Source organism: Pelobates fuscus, chromosome 8 (assembly GCF_036172605.1).
Source record: "Pelobates fuscus isolate aPelFus1 chromosome 8, aPelFus1.pri, whole genome shotgun sequence".
Classification (NCBI taxonomy): domain Eukaryota; kingdom Metazoa; phylum Chordata; class Amphibia; order Anura; family Pelobatidae; genus Pelobates; species Pelobates fuscus.
The window spans coordinates 7,246,107-7,268,292 of NC_086324.1; the positions used below are offsets into that span (position 1 = coordinate 7,246,107).

General features: G+C 43.3%; 1 protein-coding gene across 1 annotated transcript in view; it reads right to left on the reverse strand.

Annotated features, from left to right (window-relative positions):
• The window catches only part of SLC15A2 (solute carrier family 15 member 2), a 63,757-nt gene that overhangs the window by 31,821 nt on the left and 9,750 nt on the right, over positions 1-22,186 (reverse strand). The window contains exons 2-10 of the mRNA XM_063429188.1: positions 18,653-18,714; positions 12,900-12,987; positions 9,783-9,924; positions 7,319-7,411; positions 7,145-7,244; positions 5,122-5,212; positions 4,735-4,812; positions 3,701-3,783; positions 2,841-2,927 (exon numbers count right to left, since the gene is read on the reverse strand). Coding sequence (XP_063285258.1) covers positions 2,841-2,927; positions 3,701-3,783; positions 4,735-4,812; positions 5,122-5,212; positions 7,145-7,244; positions 7,319-7,411; positions 9,783-9,924; positions 12,900-12,987; positions 18,653-18,714 — 824 coding nt within the window. The remainder of the gene's footprint in view (positions 1-2,840; positions 2,928-3,700; positions 3,784-4,734; positions 4,813-5,121; positions 5,213-7,144; positions 7,245-7,318; positions 7,412-9,782; positions 9,925-12,899; positions 12,988-18,652; positions 18,715-22,186) is intronic.

Here is a 22,186-nt window from a genome sequence, read left to right on the forward strand (position 1 = left end):
AGCCCTGACACTCTATACCCTGCTCTCCCCAGCCCTGACACTCTATACCCTGCTCTCCCCACCCCTGGCACTCTATACCCTGCTCTGCCCAGCCCTGGCACTCTATACCCTGCTCTCCCCAGCCCTGGCACTCTATACCCTGCTCTCCCCAGCCCTGGCACTCTATACCCTGCTCTCCCCACCCCTGGCACTCTATACCCTGCTCTCCCCAGCCCTGACACTCTATACCCTGCTCTCCCCAGCCCTGGCACTCTATACCCTGCTCTCCCCAGCCATGACACTCTATACCCTGCTCTCCCCACCCCTGGCACTCTACATCCTGCTCTCCCCAGCCCTGGCACTCTATACCCTGCTCTGCCCAGCCCTGACAATCTATACCCTGCTCTCCCCAACCCTGGCACTCTATACCCTGCTCTCCCCAGCCCTGACAATCTATACCCTGCTCTCCCCAGCCCTGGCACTCTATACCCTGCTCTCCCCAGCCCTGGCACTCTATACCCTGCTCTCCCCAGCCCTGACACTCTATACCCTGTCCTCCCCAGCCCTGGCACTCTATACCCTGCTCTCCCCAGCCCTGGCACTCTATACCCTGCTCTCCCCAGCCCTGGCACTCTATACCCTGCTCTGCCCAGCCCTGGCACTCTATACCCTGCTCTCCCCAGCCCTGGCACTCTATACCCTGCTCTGCCCAGCCCTGGCACTCTATACCCTGTCCTCCCCAGCCCTGACACTCTATACCCTGCTCTCCCCAGCCCTGGCCCTCTATACCCTGCTCTGCCCAGCCCTGGCACTCTATACCCTGCTCTCCCCAGCCCTGGCAATCTATACCCTGCTCTGCCCAGCGCTGGCACTCTATACCCTGTCCTCCCCAGCCCTGGCACTCTATACCCTGCTCTGCCCAGCCCTGGCACTCTATACCCTGCTCTCCCCAGCAATGGCACTCTATACCCTGTCCTCCCCAGCCCTGACACTCTATACCCTGCTCTCCCCAGCCCTGGCACTCTATACCCTGCTCTCCCCAGCCCTGGCACTCTATACCCTGCTCTCCCCAGCCCTGGCACTCTATACCCTGCTCTCCCCAGCCCTGGCACTCTATACCCTGCTCTCCCCAGCCCTGGCACTCTATACCCTGCTCTGCCCAGCCCTGGCACTCTATACCCTGTCCTCCCCAGCCCTGGCACTCTATACCCTGCTCTGCCCAGCCCTGGCACTCTATACCCTGTCCTCCCAAGCACTGACACTCTATACCCTGCTCTCCCCAGCCCTGGCGCTCTATACCCTGCTCTCCCCAGCCCTGGCACTCTATACCCTACTCTCCCCAGCCCTGGCACTCTATACCCTGCTCTCCCCAGCCCTGGCACTCTATACCCTGCTCTCCCCAGCCCTGGCACTCTATACCCTGCTCTCCCCACCCCTGGCACTCTATACCCTGCTCTCCCCAGCCCTGGCACTCTATACCCTGCTCTGCCCAGCCCTGGCACTCTATACCCTGTCCTCCCCAGCCCTGGCACTCTATACCCTGCTCTGCCCAGCCCTGGCACTCTATACCCTGTCCTCCCCAGCCCTGACACTCTATACCCTGCTCTCCCCAGCAATGGCACTCTATACCCTGCTCTCCCCAGCCCTGGCACTCTATACCCTGCTCTCCCCAGCCCTGGCACTCTATACCCTGCTCTCCCCACCACTGGCACTCTATACCCTGCTCTGCCCAGCCCTGGCACTCTATACCCTGCTCTCCCCAGCCCTGGCACTCTATACCCTGCTCTCCCCAGCCCTGGCACTCTATACCCTGCTCTGCCCAGCCCTGGCACTCTATACCCTGTCCTCCCCAGCCCTGACACTCTATACCCTGCTCTCCCCAACCCTGACACTCTATACCCTGCTCTCCCCAGCCCTGGCACTCTATACCCTGCTCTGCCCAGCCCTGACACTCTATACCCTGCTCTCCCCAACCCTGACACTCTATACCCTGCTCTCCCCAGCCCTGGCACTCTATACCCTGCTCTCCCCAGCCCTGGCACTCTATACCCTGTCCTCCCCAGCCCTGGCACTCTATACCCTGCTCTGCCCAGCCCTGACACTCTATACCCTGCTCTCCCCAGCCCTGGCACTCTATACCCTGTCCTCCCCAGCCCTGGCACTCTATACCCTGCTCTGCCCAGCCCTGGCACTCTATACCCTGCTCTCCCCACCCCTGGCACTCTATACCCTGTCCTCCCCAGCCCTGGCACTCTATACCCTGCTCTGCCCAGCCCTGGCACTCTATACCCTGCTCTCCCCACCCCTGGCACTCTATACCCTGTCCTCCCCAGCCCTGGCACTCTATACCCTGCTCTCCCCACCCCTGGCACTCTATACCCTGTCCTCCCCAGCCCTGGCACTCTATACCCTGTCCTCCCCAGCCCTGGCACTCTATACCCTGCTCTCCCCAGCCCTGGCACTCTATACCCTGTCCTCCCCAGCCCTGGCACTCTATACCCTGCTCTCCCCAGCCCTGGCACTCTATACGCTGCTCTCCCCAGCCCTGGCACTCTATACCCTGTCCTCCCCAGCCCTGGCACTCTATACCCTGCTCTCCCCAGCCCTGGCACTCTATACCCTGTCCTCCCCAGCCCTGGCACTCTATACCCTGCTCTCCCCAGCCCTGGCACTCTATACCCTGCTCTCCCCAGCCCTGGCACTCTATACCCTGCTCTCCCCAGCCCTGGCACTCTATACCCTGTCCTCCCCAGCCCTGGCACTCTATACCCTGCTCTGCCTAGCCCTGGCACTCTATACCCTGCTCTCCCCAGCCCTGGCACTCTATACCCTGTCCTCCCCAGCCCTGGCACCCTACTCACAGGATATTTTTCAGTGGCCCAGTCCAACCAGTGTTCTCTCTTAGGATGTTGCTTTCCGCGATGGCTCCATCGGTTCGATAGTGCAAACTAAACAATAAAAAAAAAATGAGTCGGTGAAAGTTTGACCATTAGCAACTCAGCGGCAAAGTGTCCTATCTGAGAGATGGAATTTATAGAGACATGAAGAATCCAGTAATCATTTTATGGGGCGATTCAGGGTTCAGTGTTTTGTTTATTGAACGTGGCAGAGCTACACGTGGCCGAGTTCAATGTTGAATGTTGGTTATATTGTGGGGTTTCATTTTAAAGGCAAACACATGTTTTAATGCATACGATTAATCCCTGTAAAAAAAATTACATTTATAAAAAATTGCACAAATATTTCCTGAGCTTTAAAATGAACTTAGTATTAGCTGCAGAACTGGCCGCGTTAGATAATGACGTTCTGCCCCTGTATTCCATGGTTTCCACGAACAATGCTCCAGTTTTACAGCTTTGCAGCATCTACTTGTTTCAAATGAATTACAATATGTCCGGAATTCGTGCAATGATCAGCTATTCTGAATTCCGTAACTCTGAAACACCATAACCACATCACGAAACAACAAAACAGACCTTGAATGAGCCAAAAAAAAGCTGAATTATGGCTAGGGGAGAGTCACTAAATTTTCTTTTTATTCACAGATCATGTGACCAATAGAGGAAAAAAGGAGGAACTGTTTAATACCTAACAGATGAATAAATAAGTGTAATAATTACTTCACAGGGTACAAGTCTAGGAGACACTTTTATAATTCTCCCCCGTTCTGTCCCAAAACAGAAACCAGCGATAACGGTGAAACGCGCTGCCTCATACTTACTCCAATGCATTTGAAGACTTGAGACAGAACATTCCCTTCTGGAGGCAATTTCTTATACATCCCACTGCCACTGACAAACACGACTAGGAAACAAAATCAAAGGAAGAGATACTGACCGAAATAAACTGGCAGCACAGAGCAAGATAAGAACATCGATGAGAAGAGGGGAATACACAGCGCCAGTAAATTAAACCATTACTAAAAAGTCACATACCATACATGTATTTTAAAGCCATATAGTCTAGGGATATTTTAGGTATGTATTCATTAAACAGTAGGCTAAACCGGAAATGATTGGCAAATTACAAATTTTAAAGCCAAAATTTGGAAAAACAAATGTACAAACATTTTTGAGCAAATCCTTTTTTTTGGCCTACATTTTACAAATTAGATTATCATCAGGCCACAAAGCACTATCTGTCTGAATTCTGGAATGTTTTGGTTTCTGTGAGACAGTGAGAGCCTTTACCTGAATTAAATTATTATCTCGGAAAAAATCCACATTACAAGGGACACTCCACTGCCCAATCCCCCCTCCCCTTCACTGTTTAGTAAATATACCCCAATGAAAACTTGCATGTATTTAATAAAGATTTTTTTTCTTTGGGAATATATCTAAAAACAGATTGCAAAAGCTGAAGATCTCTTGTCTGCAGCCTTTGCAAGCCCTCCCCTTCTAACCCCGCCCAGACTTTCTGTGTCTGTCCAATCACAGACTTCCCAATGCAGCTCAATGAGAAGTCTTTGCAAGGCAGGTGCTCTGGGCAATTACTGCCTCTTGGGTTTATTTCCACTGAGCTAAACAAACCAGGATGTAACAGGGCCAGGTGTTTGATTGACAGCCAGAAGGGTGTAACAAGGTTCATTTATAAATGTGCCAATTTCTATTGACGTTTGCACTGTTTCTAAAATGAAACGCTCTTCACACAACGTATTCCAGCAAACTGAAGTGCTTTATGGGTTTGGACTGTCCCTTTAAACACATTACTGATTTCTCTGTTTGGTTTTAGTGCAGGTTTCCTGAACACACTTACTGAGCGCAAAAAACATCAAGGCGGCTGGGACGCCAAACGCCAACGCATAACAATCCGTCCCAAAGCACTGGACACCCCCTGGGAGAGAGAAAAACAGGCTCCAGGTTAGGGGGTCTTTAACATTTCAGTAGAATTTAGAGCAATGTGTTGTATAAAGTGTGAATATTAACTGAGTGAAATTACTGGTAACATGAGAACCATGGAAGGGAATATTTATGAAAATCTCAAATAAAGTGATATCAAAATCTATTCACAGAGACTGACAACGCAAGTGATATCACACAGCTCGCCTACTCTGGCCTGAATTTTACCCATCAAAGTAAGAATTGCAAGTTACTGCTTAGTAAATTATCCCTGTCGGTGTCCATGGAGATAAAGAAATCTTACCTCTGAGTACGGGTGTCACCAGGGTGGAGATTAAACTCCCAGCGTTAATGGAAAGGTAGAAAATGGAGAAAAACTTAGCGCGTTCTTTTACCTAAAAAGAAATAAAACAATGAATATAGCAATAACAACAAACACTATAACTACTCATGTTTCTTGCATTACAGCTCAGAGATTAATGGTGACATCTCTTCTTTGGATTACACCTGATTCTCTACTAACAATCACACCCTGGGATAACGATACGCGTTCCCCCCGGTGATGTCTCCATGGCGTTTGCTTCTTCGCATAATGCCACGGATTGCTATGAAATAACATCATGGAGCTTTGACGCACGGTGCATCTATTAATTTTTTATAATAAGTTAAATTAAAGCGTCCCATAAACTCCCAACCTTCGCTGTCTCTGAAAACGGTGGGAAATTTGGGGATGGCTGAAAGATTTCAGCCTTGTCCCTCCTAGTCGGGAAGTTTGGGAATGGCTGAGAGATTTCAGCCTCGTCCCTCCTAGTCGGGAGGTTTGGGAATGGCTGAGAGATTTCAGCCTCGTCCCTCCTAGTCGGGAAGTTTGGGAATGGCTGAGAGATTTCAGCCTCGTCCCTCCTAGTCAGGAGGTTTGGGAGTGGCTGAGAGATTTCAGCCTTGTCCCTCCTAGTCGGGAGGTTTGGGAATGGCTGAGAGATTTCAGCCTCGTCCCTCCTAGTCGGGAAGTTTGGGAATGGCTGAGAGATTTCAGCCTCGTCCCTCCTAGTCGGGAAGGTTGGGAATGGCTGAGAGATTTCAGCCTTGTCCCTCCTAGTCGGGAAGTTTGGGAATGGCTGAAAGATTTCAGCCTCGCCCCCTCCTAGTTGGGAAGTTTGGGAATGACTGAGAGATTTCAGCCTCGTCCCTAGTCGGGAAGTTTGGGAATGGCTGAGAGATTTCAGCCTCGTCCCTCCTAGTCGGGAAGTTTGGGAATGGCTGAGAGATTTCAGCCTCGTCCCTCCTAGTCGGGAAGTTTGGGAATGGCTGAGAGATTTCAGCCTCGTCCCTCCTAGTCGGGAAGTTTGGGAATGGCTGAGAGATTTCAGCCTCGTCCCTCCTAGTCGGGAAGTTTGGGAATGGCTGAGAGATTTCAGCCTCGTCCCTCCTAGTCGGGAGGTTTGGGAATGGCTGAGAGATTTCAGCCTCGTCCCTCCTAGTCGGGAAGTTTGGGAATGACTGAGAGATTTCAGCCTCGTCCCTAGTCGGGAAGTTTGGGAATGGCTGAAAGATTTCAGCCTCGTCCCTCCTAGTCGGGAAGTTTGGGAATGGCGGAGAGATTTCAGCCTCGTCCCTAGTCGGGAAGTTTGGGAATGGCTGAAAGATTTCAGCCTCGTCCCTCCTAGTCGGGAGGTTTGGGAATGGCTGAGAGATTTCAGCCTCGTCCCTCCTAGTCGGGAAGTTTGGGAATGGCTGAGAGATTTCAGCCTCATCCCTCCTAGTCGGGAAGTTTGGGAATGGCTGAGAGATTTCAGCCTCGTCCCTCCTAGTCGGGAGGTTTGGGAATGGCTGAGAGATTTCAGCCTCGTCCCTCCTAGTCGGGAAGTTTGGGAATGGCTGAGAGATTTCAGCCTCGTCCCTCCTAGTCAGGAGGTTTGGGAGTGGCTGAGAGATTTCAGCCTCGTCCCTCCTAGTCGGGAAGTTTGGGAATGGCGGAGAGATTTCAGCCTCGTCCCTAGTAGGGAAGTTTGGGAATGGCTGAAAGATTTCAGCCTCGTCCCTCCTAGTCGGGAGGTTTGGGAATGGCTGAGAGATTTCAGCCTCGTCCCTCCTAGTCGGGAAGTTTGGGAATGGCTGAGAGATTTCAGCCTCATCCCTCCTAGTCGGGAAGTTTGGGAATGGCTGAGAGATTTCAGCCTCGTCCCTCCTAGCCGGGGCTCTCACGTTGAACTTGCAGCAAATCATTCAATGGTATTTTGAATGTGTTAATATGGGAACAATTCCAGCCTTTATTGTCATTCAGATGTTTTTGGGTCTTCCCACAACAGCAAAAAGTTAAGTCTTACATGATGTTCTTCGAACTGGTCTCCACCGAACGCCGAGACGCAGGGTTTAATACCACCGGTACCAAAGGCAATGGCAATCAGCCCGACCATAGACAATGCCCTGCAATGCACACGTATTAAACACGCTTCAGAGAGCAGTATGACAGACAGTATGATAGACATGTTCTTACTTACACATGAAGCTCAGTGCTCCCGATGGTGGGAATGGCTCCAACAGATTTCACTACATGACCAATGACGTACAAAATAGACAACCAGAAAATCGTGCTGCAAAAAATGAATCAATATTATTTTAATAAAAATATGTTAAAATCACAATGAGTTTTTATTTATAGAGATTGGGAATATAACTGAGAAAATAAGAGCATGGTTATTCAGACTGTGTTATGGTATTCTGTGTATGTATACTCTGTGTATTTATACACTATATATATTTATAATTTATACTCTGTATATGTTTACTCTGTGTATGTATACTCTGTGTATATTTATACTCTGTGTATGTATACTCTGTATATTTAAACGCTGTGTAGATTTATACTCTGTGTATATGTATACTCTGTTTATTTATACTCTGTGTATGTATACTCTGTATATGTATACTCTGCATATGTATACACTATATATATTCATAATTTATACTGTGTATATTTATACTCTGTGTAGATTTATACTCTGTGTATATGTATACTCTGTTTATTTATACTCTGTGTATGAATACTCTGTTTATTTATACTCTGTGTATGTATACTCTGTATATGTATACTCTGCATATGTATACACTATATATATTCATAATTTATACTGTGTATATTTATACGCTGTGTAGATTTATACTCTGTGTATATGTATACTCTGTGTATTTATACGCTGTGTATGTATACTCTGTGTATATTTATACTCTGTGTAGATTTATACTCTGTGTAGATTTATATACTTATACTCTGTTTATTTATACTCTGTGTATTTATACGCTCTGTATGTATACTCTGTATATGTATACTCTGTGTAGATTTATACTCTGTGTATATGTATACTCTGTATATTTATACACTATATATATTTATAATTTATACTCTGTGTATTTATACGCTGTGTATGTATACTCTGTATATTTATACTCTGTGTATTTATACGCTGTGTATGTATACTCTGTATATTTATACACTATATATATTTATAATTTATACTCTGTGTATATTTATACTCTGTGTATATGTATACTTTTTATTTATACTCTGTCTATTTATACGCTGTGTATGTATACTCTGTGTATATTTATACTCTGTGTAGATTTATACTCTGTATATTTATACACTATATATATTTATAATTTATACTCTGTGTATATTTATACTCTGTGTATATTTATACTCTGTATATTTATACTCTGTATATTTATACTCTGTGTAGATTTATACTCTGGATATTTATACTCTGTGTAGATTTGTACTCTGTGTATATGTATACTCTGTATATTTATATTCTGTATATATATATATACTCTGTATATGTATACTCTGTGTAGATTTATACTCTGTATATTTATACTCTGTGTAGATTTGTACTCTGTATATTTATACTCTGTGTAGATTTATACTCTGTATATGTATACTCTGTGAATATGTATACTCTGTATATTTTTACTCTGTGTAGATTTATATCTGTATATGTATACTCTGTGTATGTATACTCTGTGTATATATATACTCTGTATATTTATACTCGGTGTAGATTTGTACTCTGTGTATATGTATACTCTGTATATTTATATTCTGTATATATATACTCTGTATATTTATACTCTGTGTAGATTTATACTCTGTATATTTATACTCTGTGTAGATTTATACTCTGTATATTTGTACTCTGTGTATATTTATACTCTGTGTAGATTTATACTCTGTGTATATTTATACTCTGTGTATATGTATACTCTGTATATTTGTACTCTGTCTAGATTTATACTCTGTATATTTGTACTCTGTGTATATGTATACTCTGTGTATATGTATACTCTGTATATTTATATTCTGGATATATATATACTCTGTATATTTGTACTCTGTGTAGATTTATACTCTGTGGATATGTATACTCTGTATATTTGTACTCTGTAGATTTATACTCTGTATACATGTATACTCTGTGTATATGTATACTCTGTAGATTTATACTCTGTGTATATGTATACTCTGTAGATTTATACTCTGTGTAGATTTATACTCTGTGTATATGTATACTCTGTATATTTGTACTCTGTGTAGATTTATACTCTGTGTATATGTATACTCTGTGTAGATTTATACTCTGTGTAGATTTATACTCTGTGTAGATTTATATCTGTATATGTATACTCTGTATATTTGTACTCTGTGTATATGTATACTCTGTATATTTGTACTCTGTGTATAATTATACTCTGGGTACCTCCATTCTATGTGAATTCTTGCTGTGAGGTAAAGACACATTTATTAACTTTGAAATTCCATGAAAGTGTTTATGGGGTGTAATATTGATTCTGGTAAACCTGACGATCCCATTATCCCCGGTACTGGAGCGTTAAAGGAAGGGTAATGTCACGTTAGGACAATCTCAGAGGGTCAGGTTTAGTTCAGAGCTGGGTCCAGATCCTTACTTGAATTTTCCGAGCCAGACATCAGCGATGAGAGCTCCGATTATGGGGGTGAAGTAGCAGAGCCCGGAGAATGCATGGTACACCGTGGTCGACAAATTTTCATCCCAGTGAAGATAATTCAGGAAGTAAAGGGTGAGGACAGCTGCAAAGGCAAACGATAAATAAAGTGTGTATTTACCAACGAGCCCGCCGTCGCATGCTGTGCTTAGAATATATTAAATAATGCGCTTTCTATTGGCTGTACCCGCCTGCCCCCCGTGTTCCAGCCTGAGCCCCCCACTGCTGGGATGTTTATACACTGTCATATCCCTATTGACGCTCTAAATATATATCAATCATTCGTGGGTTGGGTACTCTATGGAGGAATTGGGTTTTTTAAATGTATTTACTATATAATATTTAGAGGTTGACCCATTTAGTATTTAATAATAATTCTCAAGAGAATTAAGAGAAATTTTAATTGGTAAAATAGCTAAATTGGAGATTTTTTTTTTCCTTTTTGCTATTTCGTCCTAAATTTACATTTCCTTAATAGTCCATACATTACGGTTTGCAGCTTTATACGGGGAATAGCCTTGTGCGGACAGGTAACTGGCAACAGGAAAATATATATATACTTATAGCCCCTAACAAAGTGTCTCACACTCCCTGGGATCCAGCCATTTAATCAACTCTGAATGTTCCAAATAAACATTCTCACTGATATACAACGTTTCAGTCACTTGATATATTAGCATAATGACTATTATGCAGCCATTGCACTATCTAGTTCACAGCCAGGAGGCAGGATTTGGAGGTCTTGATATTATTGAGATATGAACTATAGCATGGATGTCTATTTCTGTTTTATTTTGCCGTCACGGATATTGCAGGAAAATAAATATCTGTTTATTGCTCTCATTGCTACCGCAGGCTTCCCTACTTGACGTTATTAATCCCGTTACATGAAGGCGTCTATAGATTGGTATTTAGTCATTGCAGGACAGAAGTCCAGGGTTAAATTGTCACTTTTTACAGATTATCCATTAAACAGAATTTACCATAATTAGCCACTGGGTTTGTTTCTTTTCTGATTCAGCCTAACTTACTCGTTAGTGAATAAACTGTTGAATATTTGGAGTACGTCCATCGCTGGAATTTAATATTTAAACATATTCAGCAAAAATATCTCTAGACAAGTTTGTCAAATATTTTTATCACTGAATGAGGTGGTTAAAAATGTCTAGAATCTCTGTCTAAACGTATTGCAGAGAGCCTGCTGCGTGGTCTATGGCCGCCATGTCATAAGCTGTTGGGCAGAGTCATCTTACATAAAATGGTGGTAACTGCACGTTGAGGATTCGCGCCCAGCGTCCGTTTTGTGATGTGTAATGGAGCTGCATTCATAAGAGCGCAGCGTCATAACAGTGCTAATTGTCGTAGAAGCAGTGCGCGCATTATATGGCTGAGACAGATGGGAGTGACAGTCCACAGCATCGTACCATTGGTGTCATTTCAAACTGTGCCATGATGACATCACTGAATCTAGTGCTTTATAACATTTTGCAGTGGCACGGATAGGGCGTTTTATGTAAATTATTTTACTATCCCTCCAATCCGGTGGTGCGGTGTTATTTATTAAATAAAATTCTGAGTACCATTAGATCGGGTAATAGTAACAACCCCTGGATGTTGGGCTAAGGTAACATCCCCAGGACGTACTTGGAAACCAGAGTAATCTGAATGTACCTTTCCTGCTTAAATACTTTGTTATTATTATATATAATGGAAATATAAAAAGAATGGAGCCATGTGTAAACATTTAATAAAATGGTTTCTATCTGCAGACATAGCATGGTCACTTTAAATGTTGTTAAATGTTGTTCTAACCAACCCAGTGATTATCTCTTGATTTGGCTGCAGACTGTCTTTATATCAGCGTACGTGCATTTATAGGCCATAAACCTCCATAAATGATGGGCAGAAGTCCACGAGATATTGCCGGGAAGAGACCAGATTATGTTTTATTTGGTTTATAAATGGGTGTTTGGCCTTGGCCTTTCATTAACTTTCCGACTCAGAGCTACAAGAAGCAGCCACGTGTGGAACGAGTAGGCTATGTCTCCTATACTGCGCTCTGCGTCATCTGATACATTTACTAAGGACAATACTGACTTTTAGCATTTATCGTGGCTTTAGCTTTTTTTTTTTATACATTTTGCACTAATAGTATTTTTTATTCTATTAATAACAAATTGCCAGTAAAATAAATACACAAAATGGAAGTATTTTGCAGTGTAGGGTGATTATGATACGAATTGGGAATTTCCCCCAGTGCTCTTCATTTTACAGTTATTGGTTTTTTTTCTCACATTATGTTTAATCAAATTATTTTGTGTATTTTTTTTTCTATTTATGCATTTTTGAGAATTATTCCTACGAAATGTATTTATCTTAAATAAAAAAATAAGCATCATTTTTTGAAATCATAACAGCTCTTATAGAACGTGTCTGGTAAACATAGTGTGATTAATGTTGGATTCTGAAGACCTCCATCTTAATGACCACACACAGCTTGGAGACAGTCTGAGACCAATGCAGAAAGCCAAACCAACATATTGGCCGGCTAACCTCTCTGCTCTCCGCCTGCCATGTTCACGCATTGATTGAATAGGACCTACCCATCCACCATGCTTCTAATGGCCACTCACATTATATGTCTGAATCGTGTTAGTATTGTTCTATAGCACTAATAATGCCAAGGCGTTGTCTGTGAGGGGCGACATGTTCACAGTGAATGTTAGATGCGCAGGTAGAGAGCCGCGCAGGTTTACAAACCCAATATCCGCTCACGTTGCCCAAGTCTGTGGGCTGAATTGGGAAGTAAAATGATTAAGAGGTGTAAAGGGCTGTGAAAGAAAATGGATAGAAATTTGGGCTACAGCAGCGGCCTCCTAGCACTATAACTGCTGAAACATGCTGTATTATAGTTTTTGGCTTGTGCCTGCAATGGATTCAGTTTAATAGGATTTGTTAGTGTATTTTTATATAAATAGTTCTATACACATACTGAGTACAATATAACCCTCTACCCTCTTACTATGCCGTGGTCTGCTGCCTCCCCCCTGCCCTGCGTACCTTTCATTCCATAGTAAGAGAATCGTTCACAGAATTCATTGACGACAATAAAGAGGATGCTCAGAGGATAATTCGTCCCACATAGTTTCTGTAAAAAAGAGGATGACAAGGAGAAAATGATAACAAAATGTGTATATAACACGTCATACGTACAGGAGCCAGCCTGCGGACAGTCCCTCACACGCTGTGCGTGGTGCTGTATACAACTTACACAGGTTAGGGGTGTATAGAGAAATATATCTAAAAGAAGTCCAATCAGGAGCACGCTCTGGGATTTTTTGCTCCCGATTTGACTTCTTTGATATATATTTATTTATACACCCCACTTCGAGATGTACAGCACTGGGAAGCACCCGTGTGGTGACCGATACTGTTTGTATATTGTTTGGGGTTGAGGGCTGGAGTTTGGGCTTGTGTTTGTATATATATAAACATGGCCTCTCTCACAGCCAGGTGTCTAATCACGCGCAAATCAGAACAGCGATTTACCAGAAACGGCTGCCTATTCTCGTGAATCCCCATCTGGTCAAACACAGGGCAGCATTGGTTACTTCTCAAGCTTCATTGTGTCGTTGTGTCATTGTATCAGTTGTATCATTGTGTTGTTGTATCGTTGTATCATTGTATCGTCAGTGAGAATGTCTCACACAGCCTGAAATGCTGATTCGGGAGGTCGGTAGATATGGTCGCTGCTGCTAGGCTATTATCAGGAATATTTTATTAACTAAACTGAGAATGCCCTAGACAGCAGGAGAAGGGTCGGTAGGTATGGTTGCTGCTGCTCAGCTATTATCAGGGTTATTAACTAAACTGAGAATGCCTTAGACAGCAGGAGAAGGGTCGGTAGATATGGTCGCTGCTGCTCAGCTATTATCAGGGTTATTAACTAAACTGAGAATGCCTTAGACAGCAGGAGAAGGGTCGGTAGGTATGGTTGCTGCTGCTAAGCTATTATCAGGGTTATTAACTAAACTGAGAATGCCTTAGACAGCAGGAGAAGGGTCGGTAGGTATGGTCACTGCTGTTAGGCTATTATCAGGGTTATTAACTAAACTGAGAATGCCTTAGACAGCAGGAGAAGGGTCGGTAGGTATGGTCGCTGCTGTTAGGCTATTATCAGGGTTATTAACTAAACTGAGAATGCCTTAGACAGCAGGAGAAGGGTCGGTAGGTATGGTCGCTGCTGTAAGGCTATTATCAGGGTTATTAACTAAACTGAGAATGCCTTAGAGTAGACAGCAGTCTACTCAGTGTGTGTATAATTGTCTGTGTATCTGTATGTGTTAGTGTGTGTGTGTGTGTGTATCTGCATGTGTGTCAGTGTTTGTATACGTGTGTCATTCTGAGTGTCTATGTATCTCAATATTTATCATTCTGTGTGTCTGTGTATCTATCTGTGTGTCAGTGCTTGTATTTGTGTGTTCCTTCTGTGGATCTGAGTATCTGAATGCATGTCATTCTGTGGATTTGTATGTCTTCTTGTGTGTTTGTGTATCTGCATGAGTGTCAGTGTGTGTATCTGTGCATCTGTGTATCTGTATGTGTTTTAGTGTGTGTGTATCTGCATGTGTGCTAGTGTATGTATCTGTGTATCATTCTGTGTATCTGAATGTGTGCATTCCTGTGTGTCTGTGTATCTGAATGTGTGTCAGTATGTGTATCTGTGCATCTGTGTATCTGAATGTGTGTTAGTGCGTGTGTATATATGCATGTATATCTGTGCTCAACAATATAACAAAATATTCTGTGTTGTCAGGTGCTTAAATTCAATATTAATAAGTGCTCTTCTAGTACAGCAGCTCTCACACATAAAAATAGGTACTCTCCAATCCTATCGTGATTACATGTGGAAAAAAACACTAATTTACATAGCCAGTATGTAAGAGTGAAAGTGTGTAGCGCTAAATAATATTAACTTACACCATACAAAACTTCAGGGGTATGGGATATATATATGTATCCTCCAAAGTCTTTGAGGGTATAGGAGATATATCTACTGTGGAGAAAATAGAAACACATATAGTGCACTCTGTGCAGAAGGACGTGGTTGTACACCATATAATAGGAAGCACTCACGTGGTTCAGAGCCTTTTGAGGATTGGCTCTTAATCACTCTTGCCTTGTGTCCTTTAGGTGACACACACCTTCAACTCCAAATAGAGAATATTCCTCAAAACAGGAGAAAAAAACAGGGAAAATTCGCCCTAGTGTTGAAATCTTTAAAACATCAATATGCAAACATGTGTATGCAGGTGAAGGTTGCTTCTCACCTGGACAAGAACCTGTAACCTGGCTCTAAGTAGAAAAGCGTATGAGTCCTTTTTGGGATGACTCCTTCCCTCTTTAGTTGGATGGAAAATGCACCAAATATACTTTAAAATAAATTAAAATAGTATTCTTTTCATACACTTAAAATCAATCTTAATACATACAATATATTGGTGTGTCCAAAACGCGTTTCGCCGATTCCATTCCAATTGAGAAAGCCGAATGGAATCGGCGAAACGCGTTTTGGACACACCAATATATTTTATGTATTAAGATTGATTTACATTTTTGAAATAAATACTATTTTAATTTATTTTAAAGTATATTTGGTGCATTTTCCATCCAACTAAAGAGGGAAGGAGTACGCTCCTTTTCTACTTAGAGCCAGGTTACAGGGTCCTGTCCAGGTGAGAAGCAACCTTCACCTGCATACACATGTTTGCATATTGATGTTTTAAAGATGTCACGACTAGTAATGTGGTCCAGCACGCAGAATCTATGTAAACATATACATAAGTCAGAAAAGGAAAAATAACAGGACAGAGCGTAAACCGGACCTTAGAATGGCCGGACTAATACGCTAGAGACAGAGAATGGTCAAAGGGAAAGCCGAGGTCAAGGAAGCCAGAAAATACTCAATACCGATAAGACAAGCCAAGTCAGGGAAACCAGAGATCAGAATAACCAGGGAAACGCCAAGGATCAGGATACCAGGAAATCAGAAACACGAAACTAGCACTTTCAGGAAACCAGGAAACTGAAACCACGACATGGCAAAGTACTAGGGTGAATTAGGGGTTTAAATACCCCTCTCTAAGCTATGATTGGTCAGAGGGCGACCTCTGACCCCAGAACGTGCGTGTGCGTTGACGTCGTGACGTCACGCACACGTTAGTATAATTCTCGGGGGCGGGGCTATCCTTAGACGCGACCACGTGGTCGGCGCCATATTGGATTCGGGCGTGATGCCCGGAAGAACTACACGCGCGGTTCCCGGCTCGCCGACGAGCAGGTAAGCTCGTGTAGTCGGAGCGGTCGTGCCGGTCGGGCACGACCGTGAGGCTCGGCGGGCCGGTGACCGCAACAAAAGATTTCAACACTAGGGCGAATTTTCCCTGTTTTTCTCTCCTGTTTTGCGGGATATTCTCTATTTGGAGTTGAAGGTGTGTGTCACCTAAAGGACACAAGGCAAGAGTGATTAAGAGCCAATCCTCAAAAGGCTCTGAACCACGTGAGTGCTTCCTATTATATGGTGTACAACCACGTCCTTCTGCACAGAGTGCACTATATGTGTTTCTATTTTCTCCACAGTAGATATATCTCCTATACCCTCAAAGGCTTTGGAGGATATATATATATATATCCCATACCCCTGAAGTTTTGTATGGTGTAAGTTAATATGTAAATCTGTGCGTCTGTGTATATCTGTATGTGTGTTAGTCTGTGTATCTGCATGTGTGTCAGTGTGTGTATTTATGCGTCTGTGTAACTGTGTGTTTATATCTGTATGCGTGTTAATATGTGTCTGATTATTTGCATGTGTGTCAGTGTGTGTGTCTATGCGTCTGTGTAACTGTGTGTTTATATCTGTATGTGTGTTAATGTGTGTGTCTGATTATTTGCATGGGTGTCAGTGTGTGACTCTGAGCGTCTCTGTATCTTTTGCTAAACTTTTACAACAGTACATAAAAACACACAACACTACACAGAAATACAGAACTACACTCACACACATACTCCATACAAAAACATGCTTACATTCTAATACACAAACAACTGCTCAGTGCAAGGATGGGCAAAAGGTAGAGCCCCAGCTGGCAAAGCATTGTGTGAGTTGTACTACAGATGGGAATCTACCTTTTGCCCATCCTTGCGATGGGGGGCTTACAAACCAGGGCCCTGTCTTCTTTAGTTCTGCCACTGAAGAGAGACCCATTGTGTGGCCCCTGAGGCAGTTTGGGGGCCCGTGGCACAGTATTATAGAGCAGAGCTGAGGAAAGGAAGCGATTGGCGATATTATGCTGCAATAAAGATGAATTAATGAATTAATACATTCCTCTCAGTGGGGACAGAGCAGGAACTGTTGAATACATTACAAAGAGCTGAATAGGTTACTATGTAGGGAGCGTAAAGATTAACTCATAGACATATAGATTGTAAAGAAGTTAACTCCCGGAGGAAGGGGATATATTAACTTTGCCTATGTAGGGAGGTAAGAGGTTAACTCCTGGAGGAAGGGGATATATTAACTTAGCCTATGTAGGGAGGTAAGGGGTTAACTCCCGGAGGAAGGGTATATATTAACTTAGCTTATGTAGGGAGGTAAGAGGTTAACTCCCGGAGGAAGGGGATATATTAGCTTAGCCTATGTAGGGAGGTAAGGGGTTAACTCTCGGAGGAAGGGGATATATTAACTTAGCCTATGTAGGGAGGTAAGGGGTTAACTCCCGGAGGAAGGGGATATATTAACTTAGCCTATGTAGGGAGGTAAGAGGTTAACTCCCGGAGGAAGGGGATATATTAACTTAGCCTATGTAGGGAGGTAAGAGGTTAACTCCCAGAGGAAGTGGATATATTAACTTAGCCTATGTAGGGAGGTAAGAGGTTAACTCCCGGAGGAAGGGGATATATTAACTTAGCCTATGTAGGGAGGTAAGGGGTTAACTCCCGGAGGAAGGGGATATATTAACTTAGCCTATGTAGGGAGGTAACAGGTTAACTCCCGGAGGAAGTGGATATATTAACTTAGCCTATGTAGGGAGGTAAGAGGTTAACTCCCGGAGGAAGGGGATATATTAACTTAGCCTATGTAGGGAGGTAACAGGTTAACTCAATTCTTAGCGAATGGATAGGTTAACCCATCTCACTGAGTGAAAAGGTAAATGCAGGTTATGTAGGGAGTGAAGCTAATTCACGCTATATAGGTAGTGAAGAGGATAACTCTTCCCATGTAGGGAGTGAAGAGGTTAATTCAGCTCATATAGGAAGTGAAAAAGTAAATTCAGGCCAAATAAGGAGTGAAGAGGTTAATTCGGCTCATACGTGAAGTGAGGAGGTTAATTCAGCTCATACAGCGAGTGAAGAGGTTAATTCGGGATATGTAGAGAGTGAAGAGGTTAACTCAGCTCATACAAGGAGTGAAGAGGTTAATTCGGGCTATGTAGAGAGTGAAGAGGTTAACTCAGCTCATACAGCGAGTGAAGAGGTTAATTCGGGCTATGTAGAGAGTGAAGAGGTTAACTCAGCTCATACAGCGAGGGAAGAGGTTAATTCGGGCTATGTAGAGAGTGAAGAGGTTAACTCAGCTCATACAAGGAGTGAAGAGATTAATTCAGGCAATGTAGACAGCAAAGAGGTTAACTCAGATCATACAGGGAGTGAAGAGATTAATTCAGGCAATGTAGACAGCGAAGAGGTTAATTCAGCTCATACAGGGAGTGAAGAGGTTAATTCAGCTCATACAGGGAGTGAAGAGGTTAACTTACCGGTACTTTCTTGGTAGGGCTTGATTCGGAACCAAACACCTTTGCGAATCCTTTCTTGATTCCTGTGGAAAGTGGGGGACAGGGGTGAGTTTGGGGTGCTGGCATGCGGTGAGTGTCTGCCTCATACTCTCCCTTTCTCGCCATCGTTAAGCATAATTCGTCTCCCACCCCCGGGGGTGCAGCTTAGCTCCTGGCGCAAAATACATTAACCCTGTACATCCCAGATCAGTGACGGCCCCAGGGGCAGACTGATGGCAATTTCACATTTCTAGGATCGATTTACATCCCAGACACTGTTAGCCGTCCTCCCTGCAATGTGTTAGATATTACCACCCCTGCCGGGATAGTGGGACACGCGTCTACCACCTTTAGATTAATAATGTTATCTATCGTTGGGGGATGCTCTGGGCAGTGTAAATACTGTAGCTCATTGTATTATTACAGCTCATTGTATTATTACAGCTCATTGTATTATTACAGCTCATTGTATTATTACAGCTCATTGTATTATTACAGCTCATTGTATTATTACAGCTCATTGTATTATTACAGCTCATTGTATTATTACAGCTCATTGTATTGATACTCCTCATTGTATTATTACAGCTCATTGTATTATTACAGCTGATTGTATTATTACAGCTCATTGTATTATTACAGCTCATTGTATTATTACAGCTCATTGTATTATTACAGCTGATTGTATTGATACAGCTCATTATACTGATACAGCATATTGTATTGTTACAATAGACTGTATTGATACCGTTCATTGTATTGTTTTGTAGTGGTTATGGTGCTGAAAGTCCTTGGGCTCCTATTTCTATCAAACCGTTTTGGAGTGGTTTAAAAAAAATGTGGGGCCCCCACAGCACCCATACCCCTCCTCTACACCTGAGCATCGAACAATGCAAATCACAGCGTCTGTGTGTCCCTGTCTATACACTGTGTGTCACTGTCTATACACTGTGTGTCGCTGTCTATACACTGTGTGTCGCTATTTATACTCTGTGTGTCACTGTCTGTACACTGTGTGTCACTGTCTATATACTGTGTGTCGCTGTCTATATACTATGTTTCACTGACGATACACTGTGTCGCTGTCTATTTACTATGTGTCGCTGACTATACACTGTGTGTCGCTGTCTGTACAATGTGTATCGCTGTCTGTACACTGTGTGTCGCTGTCTATATACTATGTGTCGCTATTTATACTCTGTGTGTCACTGTCTGTACACTGTGTGTCGCTGTCTATATACTGTGTGTCGCTGTCTATATACTATGTTTCACTGACGATACACTGTGTCGCTGTCTATTTACTATGTTTCGCTGACTATACACTGTGTGTCACTGTCTATACACTGTGTCGCCGTCTATTTACTATGTGTCGCTGTCTGTACAATGTGTGTCACTGTCTGTACACTGTGTGTCGCTGTCTATATACTGTGTGTCGCTGTCTATATACTATGTTTCACTGACGATACACTGTGTCGCTGTCTATTTACTATGTTTCGCTGACTATACACTGTGTGTCACTGTCTATACACTGTGTCGCCGTCTATTTACTATGTGTCGCTGACTATACACTGTGTGTCACTGTCTATACACTGTGTCGCTGTCTATTTACTATGTGTCGCTGACTATACACTGTGTGTCACTGTCTATACACTGTGTCGCCGTCTATTTACTATGTGTCGCTGACTATACACTGTGTGTCACTGTCTACACACTGTGTCGCTGTCTATGTACTATGTGTCGCTGACTATACACTGTGTGTCACTGTCTATACACTGTGTCGCTGTCTATTTACTATGTGTCGCTGACTATACACTGTGTGTCGCTGTCTGTACAATGTGTATCGCTGTCTGTACACTGTGTGTCGCTGTCTATATACTATGTGTCGCTATTTATACTCTGTGTGTCACTGTCTGTACACTGTGTGTCGCTGTCTATATACTGTGTGTCGCTGTCTATATACTATGTTTCACTGACGATACACTGTGTCGCTGTCTATTTACTATGTTTCGCTGACTATACACTGTGTGTCACTGTCTATACACTGTGTCGCCGTCTATTTACTATGTGTCGCTGTCTGTACAATGTGTGTCACTGTCTGTACACTGTGTGTCGCTGTCTATATACTGTGTGTCGCTGTCTATATACTATGTTTCACTGACGATACACTGTGTCGCTGTCTATTTACTATGTTTCGCTGACTATACACTGTGTGTCACTGTCTATACACTGTGTCGCCGTCTATTTACTATGTGTCGCTGACTATACACTGTGTGTCACTGTCTATACACTGTGTCGCTGTCTATTTACTATGTGTCGCTGACTATACACTGTGTGTCACTGTCTATACACTGTGTCGCCGTCTATTTACTATGTGTCGCTGACTATACACTGTGTGTCACTGTCTATACACTGTGTCGCTGTCTATGTACTATGTGTCGCTGACTATACACTGTGTGTCACTGTCTATACACTGTGTCGCTGTCTATTTACTATGTGTCGCTGACTATACACTGTGTGTCGCTGACTATACACTGTGTGTCGCTGTCTGTACAATGTGTATCGCTGTCTGTACACTGTGTGTCGCTGTCTATATACTATGTGTCGCTATTTATACTCTGTGTGTCACTGTCTGTACACTGTGTGTCGCTGTCTATATACTGTGTGTCGCTGTCTATATACTATGTTTCACTGACGATACACTGTGTCGCTGTCTATTTACTATGTTTCGCTGACTATACACTGTGTGTCACTGTCTATACACTGTGTCGCCGTCTATTTACTATGTGTCGCTGTCTGTACAATGTGTGTCACTGTCTGTACACTGTGTGTCGCTGTCTATATACTGTGTGTCGCTGTCTATATACTATGTTTCACTGACGATACACTGTGTCGCTGTCTATTTACTATGTTTCGCTGACTATACACTGTGTGTCACTGTCTATACACTGTGTCGCCGTCTATTTACTATGTGTCGCTGACTATACACTGTGTGTCACTGTCTATACACTGTGTCGCTGTCTATTTACTATGTGTCGCTGACTATACACTGTGTGTCACTGTCTATACACTGTGTCGCCGTCTATTTACTATGTGTCGCTGACTATACACTGTGTGTCACTGTCTATACACTGTGTCGCTGTCTATGTACTATGTGTCGCTGACTATACACTGTGTGTCACTGTCTATACACTGTGTCGCTGTCTATTTACTATGTGTCGCTGACTATACACTGTGTGTCGCTGACTATACACTGTGTGTCGCTGTCTGTACAATGTGTATCGCTGTCTGTACACTGTGTGTCGCTGTCTATATACTATGTGTCGCTATTTATACTCTGTGTGTCACTGTCTGTACACTGTGTGTCGCTGTCTATATACTGTGTGTCGCTGTCTATATACTATGTTTCACTGACGATACACTGTGTCGCTGTCTATTTACTATGTTTCGCTGACTATACACTGTGTGTCACTGTCTATACACTGTGTCGCCGTCTATTTACTATGTGTCGCTGTCTGT